General features: G+C 41.0%; 1 protein-coding gene across 1 annotated transcript; it reads right to left on the reverse strand.

Moving 5' to 3' along the window:
- Positions 1-657: 657 nt before the first annotated feature.
- On the reverse strand, positions 658-5,809 carry ADPRM (ADP-ribose/CDP-alcohol diphosphatase, manganese dependent; the record flags this gene model as incomplete). The annotated part of the gene is made up of 3 exons (XM_079725344.1): positions 5,206-5,809; positions 4,236-4,352; positions 658-968 (listed from the first exon to the last, which is right to left on the reverse strand). The coding sequence occupies exons 1-3, from the start codon at positions 5,804-5,806 to the stop codon at positions 658-660; spliced, it is 1,029 nt and encodes a 342-aa protein (XP_079581470.1). The 5' UTR covers positions 5,807-5,809.
- Positions 5,810-11,597: the final 5,788 nt, after the last annotated feature.

The raw sequence follows: 11,597 nt of genomic DNA on the forward strand, positions 1-11,597 counted from the left end.
TACCTGCGACAGTCTCCTATAGCACCACCTGGGGTCCCAAACAGACATGCTGGCAGGCACACAGCTGCACTGGCACTTGGTCCTGTTTTGGCTGAACTCACAAGAGGTTCACAAGGGAGACCACACATTCACCTGTGTGAATGGGGGTGCTATTCGTTCACCTGTGAAGTAACTGGTGATGTTTTTGGCTTACGAAACAGGAGTATAAACCTATAAAAGTACAAATATGATGGGTACTCTGAGCAAAAAATGTCTAAAGCTCATTCACACAACTGGGTAAATGGAAAAAGTTTACCTGAGCTTTTTTTTTTTTTTTTATGAATTTTAACTTACATAGCTAATACAGTGAATGAATACATTCTCCTTGTAAAAAGTAAAAAAAACTCAGGTAAGGCTAAAAAGAGTCTGTTTGGAGGACTGTATCCCCCCCACCTCAGCCTCCTCCCTGGTTTATTCATGCTACTTTCATTCATTTCCTTTCCAATTTTCAACACGGGATATATTATCCAAAAATGACATTTCAGAATATCTTATGAGCTATTTGTTATGCAAACAGAATACTAAACAATGAGATTCAGGATGTGGGGAGAGGAAGGCGGAACAAAACCACAAAGCCAAGTCAGTCTCTTTCTATAAAAGGAAACAAATAAAATCACACTAAAAATGGAAAGCTTTTTCCTTCTTGTAATTCATAATTCTGTCTGGAACTCTGCCCCTCCCTTTCAGCACCATTTTGTCAGGATAGACATGAACTGTGCCAAAGGCCTGGCTGTCTGGAGCCGTTTCAATAACCCCTTCTATGTTGACGTGGTGCACACCAAAAGGATCCTCAGAGTAGCCACCATCGTGAGTGTGACCGGCGAAGAAACACACCACACACTTGTGAGACCAAATGACTGCCAGGGCGTCTCTGTAATTCCAGGCCAGGCACACACTGTCAGAGGCCTCGGGATAAATGGGAAGATGGCCTGTTAGTTAAAGAGAAGAAGAGTTATGAGCCAATTAAGAAATACCTCTTTCACCTAAAAAAGGCTAAAAACTAGTACTCAGGATAAAGAAAATGTGTATTGCTACTCGTATGGACCGAGACCAGAGAGAATCCACATACATGAAAAACTAGATAATCTAGAGCCACGTTTCTGGAGCATAAAGAAGGGCGAGACAGTTTGCATCCAAGGGGAGAGAGGCTGCTGTATACGCAGAAACCCTGAGATCTATGGCCTACAAAGTCTTAAGATGCACAAACACCACCACGGCAGACTGAGGGCATCCCGGGCAGGGCGGTCCGTAAAGGCAGCCAGAGATCAGGCAGATGCTGGACTGGAATCCAGTCTCACTGATTTCCCTAAGAGTATGAGTGTTATACACACAGAAAGAGCTACTCCCAAGTAAAAGAACAGTTTAGGGATGGGCCAATGGATTATATATATATGTCATTTATATAAACACTCAATGTTTTATAAAGAACTGACTTATGCTATTTGAAATACCTCCATGAGATCAAGGTGGCCATAGCCATTTTACAGATGAGAAGACTAAGTTAAAGCAGGGAACATTCATACTAGCTTCCACCGGAGATACAGCCAAGAGAATTTCAAATTCTTGATCTCAAGGCACCTACGAGGCCACATCAACATCAGGCCACAGTTTCACTCCAACGTACAGGTACAACAGCTCACTGGTCTTTGATTCTTCCCATTAAATCACTTTCCTTTTTTCCCTATTACTGTTTATTTTTATCCTGAAATTTTATTCTGAAAATTTTATTCTGCTTAACATCTATTAGTTTATAATACAAGTAAAAAAAGGGGAGGTAACAGAGCATGTGCACACGCGCACACACACACACACACACACACAACCACTCTTCAAGCTGTGATAAGGGATAAGAGTCCCAGGAGGCTGTGAGACTTTGTAGACCCAGATGCCATGCTGGACTCATTGGACACAATTAGTCGCTCCCTTCTCTTTGAAATACTTGGCTTCCAGAACACTGCTGTCCCCCTAGTTTTCTCCCAACCTCAACGGCTTCTGATCCTCACTCTGCTGCTTCCTCACTTCCCTAGTGTCCTGTCAGGAGTGCCCAAATGCTTGGTCCTCAGGCTTCACTACTCTGTCCATACCTAATGGCTTGGTGATCTCTTAGTAATTTACAGTTTTAAATACTATCTGTATTCTTTCAACTTCCACGTTTATATATCTGGCCCAAACTTCTATTCTGCATTTCTGACTCATATGTCCCTACTGCTTACTCAACATCTCTCCTGATGTCTAACAGGCATCTGCAACTTAATATTTTCAAACCTGAACTCCTGAACTCTTCACCCAAAACCCCTCCTACTGCAGTGTTCCATATCTCAGCTAATAGCAATTCTATCCTTCCAACTGCATGGCCAAAACTTGAGCAGGCCAAATACTTCTGAGAAGCCAAAATGAAAGTGAAGAAGCAAACAGAAACAAAAGAAAATGTCTATTAGCCATTTTAAACTTTGCTAAAGAAAACCCAAGGCACTCAGTTGTTCATCCAGTGTCTGAGCTTAGAGCAAAATGGAAGAAATGTATGAGATGCTAACGCAGACAGGTGCACTGACGGAAGTGCAAAGAAATGGGAAGAATACGGTACGGAGGGAGAAGACGACGAAAGGGGCCTCCAATCTCAGGAGCTCTATGACTTGACCTACGTAGTTTAATCTCTTTGGTTCAGTTTCCTTATCTTTAAAATTAAAAGGTTTGACTATATGATCTCGAGGTCCCTTTTAGCTCCAGTATTCTCTACAACAACAGGTACATTTTGGCAGTGAAAACTAAAAAGCAGAGACAAGAAGTATGCCATTTTGGAAACCACTTATTACAGAGCCAAACAGTGTCACATCATGCTTATAACCCCTGAGGGCACCTTATAATTTTCTAAGCCTTGAATGACAGTTGATATTCTAGAAATACCCCTACTCCATCTCATATCTTTACCACATCAGTGAAAGATAAATAAGTAAAAACTGATTAATAGAAATATAATGGTTTTCTTTTGGCCACACCGAGTGGCTTGCGGGATCTTATTTCTCCCACCAGGGATCGAACCCGGGCCTCGGCAGTGAAAGCGCCAAGTCCTAATCACTGGACTGCCAGGGAATTCCCTGAAATATAATTTTATATTACCAACTATCTGAATAGCCTGTCATTTTCAAAGGGATTTCATGTTCATAAGTTCATTTGATACAATACTGAGAAACTGCAGTTTGCACATTCAACATCTGTCTAGAGTCACACAGGTCATAGAAACAAGAGCCAGAATGGCATGCTGTCCCTGTGACCCTCAGTACTATTTTCTCATCCATCAGGCCACATCGATTTTAACTAAGAGAACTCATCTCAGCCCCCAAACCAAGTACACCAGCCATATTGCAAATCCAGATTCAGTTCTTCGTGTGTGTGTGTGTGCGTGCATGCACACATGCTCACATACAGACATCTATTTTAAGCACCTCCAGGTTCCTGTAACCTCTAATGGCAGTATGTCTGTGAAAAGTAATTCTAAACGAAAACAACACATTTTATTTCCTTGCAATCATATGGTGGACACAGTTACAGACCTGCCAGATGAGCCTCTCACACTCGTCCCGTGACACCAGCTTTGCTTTCACCTCATCAGCAGAGGTCACTGCACTCACAGGTAGGTCTCCTGAGGCTGGGATTTGGTCTGGGGCCTGGATGGAGTTTTTCACTTATATATATTACTACAGAAATTGAACCCATTTAGGGAAATACTACTTTTTTTTTTTTTTTTTTTTTTGCGGTACGCGGGCCTCTCACTGTTGTGGCCTCTCCCGTTGCGGAGCACAGGCTCCAGACGCACAGGTTCAGCGTCCATGGCTCACAGGCCCAGCCGCTCCCCGGCATGTGGGATCTTCCCGGACTGGGGCACGAACCCATGTCCCCTGCATCAGCAGGCGGACTCTCAACCACTGCGCCACCAGGGAAGCCCGGAAATACTACTTTTAAACTTAAAGGGCCAACTCACAGGCTCTAATATACGGCAAGATGTTTTATTTTACAATTCTTTCCTGACTCAAGCTTAAATGTTAATTTTACATTCAGGTTGTTTCTCAGTAAAAAATTTTTAACTAAGCTTTCATTTTATAAAAATATCACACTATTAAATATTGTTAGTATGTTTTAAAACCTAACTAGATCCATTCTCTAAAATGCTAGTGTAATCAAATCATTTAAATACTTACTCACAATCACCACCTTTTCTTGGTTTCTGTCAGAGAATGTAAGAACTTCATTCAGCCAGTTCAGCTGTTCTTGGCTGAATCCTCCATTAAACTGGACAAACTGGGGCTCAGCAAGTCCTGAAACAAATTTAGTAATTTAGACCCATCAAATGTCGATTTTCCCTCATTTGGGCATTCAAACTTAGCTAACATGGGGACACTTGTACTTTTCTTTAGGAACATTTGGCAGCAATTGACTTAAAATAGGAAACCGTAACAATTTAGAGCAATGTAAATCACACTGTATCTTACTCCTAATCTCAATTCTCCTCTGCTTACTTCCCCAGCTTCCCGTTACACTGAATATACCACAGACTGTTTTCTGTGTCCACTGAGCCACTGTACAATCACCTTTCAGCCCATGGGCCCTTCTGTGCGCTTCAGTAACGGTGCCTTACGCTGCTTTGTGCGCAGGCACTGGCGTTTGTCTTGAGTGCTCCGCCCTGCCCGCTCTTCCCAAGGATGACTCCTTCCCGTCACTTAGCTGAAATGCTTTTCCCTTAGAGAGGCTATTTCTGGCCACCTGACTAAAATGGTACCCCTAGTCCTTTTCTATAATATTGTACTTTAGTTTCTTGGTGGCACTGATCACTTATTTCTGTTGCATTTATTATCTGTCCCATCCACTTTCTTCTTGTTTCCTCCACTCCATCCATAAAAAAAGTGGGACTGTCAGTATTGCCTACACCTCTGAATAGCTGCCCTAGAAAAAGTACCCGGCCAGAACATCAGGCACTCAGATATCTGTTAAATAAATGAATCTTGAACCAAATGCCACCAATCCATGTGCCATGAGGCATGTGAGAAATCCTGACCCTGAACAACAGGACAATATACTTTTACCTTAATCGTCCATCTTCCTGCTGAATAAAAGGTAGCTGAAGAATTTAAAGACAATGTATTAGATTCTCAGCTCAAAGGAATAATTCACCTTGAGGACTATTCAATTCCGTATTTGGATTGTGCTCCCTCAGTATCTTCAGACACTGCTGGTATTTTGGAGAAGACTGATCCACGCCCAAGACACTCATGTCATAAGCATCGAGTAAAATGAACCGGAATTTAGGGAATGGTACAAAATGATAAGCATAATAATTCTCTGAAGGCACAGTCTCAGGATGATGGGCAATCTGGTCCTCCAGAAACTTTGTGTTAAGTTTGGAGTTTGTTAAATAGTCTCTGCTGAAGTTATAGAATTCATGATTTCCCCACGTGTGATGAACTGGGACTTTCAGCCTTTGGAATGTGTTCATGATGAGTTCCAGTGACTTTTCTGATGCTTGATACTGCGCATTATATCCATCGATGATGTCTCCAAGCTGAAGTACACAACTGGGTGGGCTGCTTTCTTTATTCCAGTGCTCGATAGCACCCTGTAAGTGAAGAAGACTGTGTCTGTAGTATCTCCGTCTGCTTCCTTGGAAATTATAGCCATCTTCCAAATCAGCATATTGAATATCTGCTATAACTCCAAAGGAGAAAAGAAGTTCTGAACTCTCACTGAGGCGTCCAGGTTCGGGCTTAGCATCCATAATCTCCAAATAGTTTTCTAAATTAAGTAAGGAAAGTGAAAAAGATAAAGTTATAAACATCTAATTTTCTAACTGGACTGAAGAAAATGGTAAAATGAATATTAAACTTAATAGTCAATCCACTAGGTAGCTTGGTACAGAGAAAAGTGCATGGGCTTCAGAGTCTGATGGTCTTAGGTCCAAATTACCAAGTCCTCAAAATGCTTCAGTTTTCGCATCTGTAAAATAGATGATAACCTCTATTCTGCAGAAGAACAGCAATTTACAAAAGGGTATTATCCTATTCATGAACAGGCATTCTAGTTCTAGTAAAGTCAAATTCAAATCTGGTATAATTTGTAATTTTTAATAAATATACACTAGTTTTAAACAAACACACACACACACACCTTCTTCCACAAACACCAAAATAATTCTATCAAAAGCTCAAGATTTTTTTTGGGGGGGGAGTTGGATATTACACTCGTTCATTGTACTTTATACATTAGTTCCCACTAGGAGTATATTATGTTAGGCTAGATCTTTTCTCTTTGTTGATGGGTAGGTCACTTCAAATAATTTTCTCATATTTTATATATGCAATAACAGAGAGAGGAAAAAAAGATGAGAGGATTAATTTAAACAAAAAAATCCGGCACAAAAGCTATGACATTGATATGACTATTTTCACTTCTGCGAGTAGTGATTCCTGGTTCTTCAAAAGTTGGATTCAAATTTGTACCAGCTTTTTAAAACCTAAATACACATTCCCCTTCTCTCTAAACAAAACAGGAAATATGTATTCTTTTTTTCTTATACATGATCTCTGCCCTGCCTCAGTGGACCACAAGTGCTAGGGATTTAGACTTGAAAAAGCTATTACTTTATTAGATTGTTTACAATCTAAATTTATAATCATTTGTAATCTCTTAAAAGTGCCAAGAACACTAAGGATTAAAATAAAAATCAAAGGCTAGGACCCTAAATGATCAACTATTCTTGTTATAAAAACTACAGTAGTAAATTGTGTTGTGGTGTCTAGGTTATTAAAGCCTAGTTGTTTCTAAAAATTCATTTATAGTTTCTAAAATTACTTTCAGACTCCTGGTCTCCAGTCATTTGCTGAATATTCCTACTGAGTTCTTTTTAACCTTCTACAGACATGTGAAATCCTGTCAGAGTGCTCCTATGAGGTGGAGGTGACAACTCCACAATCAGAAATAAGGGCCAGATTTCTATTTGACACTTTTGAGAATTAAGGGTCTCTTTTTGGTCTAAAACTGTTTGTCACTAATGACACACTTTCTATGTGATCTATCCAATTATGAGCTAAATTCCTTCCTTAATCTGGTTGGGTAGAATGAGCCCCAAAACAGGTAAAACAGAAGCAGAAAACGTGATGGAAACCCTGAAAAATTCCTTGGTGTTCTTATACTTTTTTGTTGTTGTTGTTGTTGTTGTTCATTTCTTCCTGCAGTCCTATCTGAAAACCCCACTAAATACCAACTCAGTTAATATGTACGAGGGATAGTATAGATGAGATAATCTGATTTGAAAGGTGAGATACAATTAAAATAAATACAAAACTCATTTAAGGTGAAAACCCCTAGTCTTTTAAGGCTTCACATATTTGGGATTCCAAGTATAGATTAATAAGAGAATCAAACCAGAAGATAATTTAGCAAGTGTTATCATTGGAACGTTATCACCAGAGATTAAGAGAAAATGGTTTCTGGGAATGCTTTTACCCCTGCTAAACAAGCTTGTTTGTTTTGACCTTTAAACTCAGCGCCTTTAGGGTAACAATATGTACTATACATCTCCTAGAGGGTATTTGGTCCCAATTAATTTGATCTTGTCCAGTAGACACCTGTCACTGCCGACCCAGCATTCATTTCCTGTTCTGGTCACAGCATCCCCAATGTCTGTTTAGGTACCTACCCACTCTCACTCTCAGTCTGTGTGGTTTAACCTCAACCTCCTGGCTGGGGAGGGGCAGACCCAGGACCCAGGCCTGGCCTCTAAAAGCCCAGTTTCCCTCTGGTCAGTTGGGGGTCAATAAGCGTCAGCCCTGGGACTTTCTCTGGAACTACTAGCAAAACTACTGGAACTACTTCTGCTAAAACTGCTAACTAAGACTGGAGCTGCTAGGGAAAAGTTAACTGGGAAGAAACCCAACCCAGAAGGAAGCAATGTGACCGATGAAAGGAAGTCAAGTCCTGGAAACACTAGTTGAACACTTGGATCCACCTGTCCCTGTTAGAACTACTCTTGGTCATTTAGTTCTATCAGCCAACAAAATCTCCTCTGAGTAAAGCCAAAGTGAATTGGCTTTAAGGTTTCTGTCATGCGATACCAAAAGCCCTATCAGATGCATCTTCCACTGGAACACAGTTCAGTTTAGGGAAACTCCAGGGTATCTGAAGATTTGCCAGCTTTTTTTTTTTTTTTTGCGGTACGCGGGCCTCTCACTGTTGTGGCCTCTCCCGTTGCAGAGCACAGGCTCCGGACGCACAGGCTCAGCGGCCATGGCTCACGGGCCTAGCTGCTCCGCGGCATGTGGGATCTTCCCGGACCGGGGCATGAACCCGTGTCACCTGCATCGGCAGGCGGACTCTCAACCACTGCTCCACCAGGGAAGCCCTTGCCAGCTTTTTAAAGAAAGTTAAGTAATGTGAAGAGAACCCAGCAAGGGCCACATACTTCAAAGCAGTAATGTGTTCTAGGGTAGAAAAGAGATTCAAAATGCTCATTACATATAGCTTTTAAAGATAAGGCTAAGGATAGAAAAAAAATATGCATTTTATTAAACACAGAAATTATTTTGTAAAACAGAAACTTAAATTTATACCATGATCTGTTAAAGAAAAGATAAGAGATAAGGGAGGACAAGACCACATTCACGGAAAGACAATTGGAATCAACAGTGAGTGAGTCAGGGCAAAAAAGAACCAAGTGGGCCGGGAATTGACTCTTCTGGCTCATTTAGAGTCTTTTGTTTTATGGTTCAGGGAGACGCCAGGGAGCTCAGATAGACTGATCCTGGTGGACAGAGAGATCAAAAACTCAAAGACACCCCCAGTGGGGAGACTTAGAATTAACAAGCATTCCAGTGCCATAGAACTTTTTCAGAATACTCCCCATCCTTCACCAAATACACACAAACAAGTAGATGAGTAGAAAATAATCGTTAAAGCTAAAATGGGTACATGAGGTTTATTCTCTCTACCTTTATGCATATTTTTAAATGTCTATAGTATAAAGTTTTTTAAAAGCATTCTAAAGTTTAGGGAAAAATAAAGTCTGGAAGAATTAGAAGATCTAAGAAAATAATTTGCTTTTGAAAAGAAAGCAAAATAGCAAGTTTCTAGTGAACTTGGTTCTGGAAGTTTTGCCTGCACCATTTACATACGCCAAGTTATCCAAGTTTTAGTTAAGAGGTATTATGATGAACTGCTGGAAGCTGTGAAGCTGAAAACCTAGAACTGATTGCAGTTCCAGTTTCTTAGAGCAAAATAACTCTCATCACCTGTTGTGAGATTCAACTGAGTTCTAATGCAAAGTGGTCTACTTTGTAAATCATAAAGCACTCTATACGTGTTAAGAAAATTATTTTTAAATTATATATCTGCCTAGTGAACCTCAAGATAAATGAAACTACCCCAACTTTTTATAGACCAGAATAATGCAGAAATCTTCACAAGATTTCCTCAAAAAAAGTCCTACAAAAATTCATGGTGCAGGATAAGCAGTCAGCATTCTGCGAAAACCACCTTAGGCGCCAATGATTTTCAAGAATAGAAGGAAATGCCCAGGGATGCTTATTGCTGAAAACTTGCTACAAGATGATATAAAAAACTTCTATGATAATTAAGACTGGCAGAATGCTGAAGGTCCTTGTAGAAAGCCCTCAAGAATCTATGGTGAAGTTGTGAAGAAAGACAGCCCTTCAAACTACTGTCAAAGGAAAAAAATGTGACAAGCCTAGACTTGACTAAGGAGAGACTGTTACAGGGAACTACTGCAATAAAGAGACGCTCAAAGCCTAAGCCAGAAGCATCTCAGGGAAGGGATGCGTGAGCCAAGTTTTTATACGTAGACCCACGTGGGCTAGGTAGCTGTGGAAAAAGAAGTGGGGGGGGATAGCCTCAAAACTCACTGTGCTAGATACAGCAGTAACAGGCAAGGTGAGGCAGGAAATTGTGGCTAGACACGCAGGGAGGAGATCTGCACCTGAGATGAAGCAAGTGAACTACAGGGCCGGGAAGTTAGGCCTAGTTGTCCTAGTCAAACAGCCTAAGGTTTTGTCAAGCACAAAATTTGATCAGCCTTGTCACTATTGATAGAACAAATATCAGATGATAATATCTACATCCTGTCTCATTCAAGAAAAGCATCTAAATTGGGGGAAAAAAGAAAAAAAAACTCGTTTGTGACCTTGGTGGTTTAAGAGGAGTAATAAAAGTGTGTCAACCAAAAAACAATGCAGGAGGCTACAAGTAAGAAATGAGTTTATTTGGGGTCTTAAGAACTGCAGTTTGGGAGACACAGATTCAGGTAAAACTGAGAGTGTTCTGGGGAAGAGAAAGAGTCAGGGGTTCATAAATATGAAAAGCCACAGAGTTAGCTGCCTGTTGAGAACTGTGATCGACTCTGACACAAGTCAAGAAATATTTGTCTTTAAGGAATCACGAATTATTCCAGGCTAGGGGTCCTCTAGGTATCGTGAGTTTCCAGCACATGTTCTGGATGACTTCATTAGGACAATAAATGGTCAAAGGTCAGATTCCATCCAGGGTGAGACATGCCTAAGTCACACATCCTCAAGGGCCTCCTGGTTCCATTTCAGTGAGCTCTCTTAGCAATACCAACACCATTCTGATTTTCCTCTCACAAGTGACAGGTTTACACTAGACAGTGTTTTAAGGTATCTTTTAACACTAAAGTTTTACAGGTGCATGAAGTCAGGCTCAGAGGTGTTAGCAATTCATCCAATGTACAGCTATAAAACACCTACTTTCAGCCAGGAACTGTTTTAGAAGCTAGTATTTTATTTAACATTATAAATTTAATATGAAGAAGTTGTATAAAAATGCTTTGGTGGGCTTCCCTGGTGGCGCAGTGGTTGAGAGTCCGCCTGCCGATGCAGCGGACACGGGTTCGTGCCCCGGTCCGGGAAGATCCCACATGCCGCGGAGTGGCTAGGCCCGTGAGCCATGGCCGCTGAGCCTGCGCGTCCGGAGCCTGTGCTCCACAACTGAGAGGCCACAACAGTGAGAGGCCCGCGTACCGCAAAAAAAAAAAAAGCTTCGGTAAGCAAATAAAGGGTCCAGCTATTAAAAGAATCACTCTGGCAAATAAAAGTTAACAGACCAGCTGAAAAAAAACCCTGAATTCAATTTTAATGTATCTGACGGCTGTCTGATCAATTAACCTACAACTGAGCAAAGAGGTGAACAATAATTTTACACACTCACTGCCTGAATAAGCAGGGTACTTTTGTGTTTTTTTTTTTTGTCAATTTGAGGACTACCTTCTTCCTGGAGAAACAAACACAGAGAAATAAGGTGGGGTGGGGGGAGAAGATCTGAAGCATGGGCAAGTTCAAGACAGAAAAATCAGTTTGATTAAAAATGACCTTAAGTGCTGAACATTTACTTTGAGCCGATATTCCAGAGAAGTCCAGCTCAATTCAGGAATCAAGAAACACAGGTAATTACAGACTACTACAAACCTCCTGGTGGGCGAGCAGAGGAGAACACTGGCTGATGATGCCAGTTGATAAAAAATACCCCGCACCGGGGCCACCACC

The sequence above is a fragment of the Hyperoodon ampullatus genome, assembly GCF_949752795.1.
Source record: "Hyperoodon ampullatus genome assembly, chromosome: 19".
NCBI lineage: Eukaryota > Metazoa > Chordata > Mammalia > Artiodactyla > Ziphiidae > Hyperoodon > Hyperoodon ampullatus.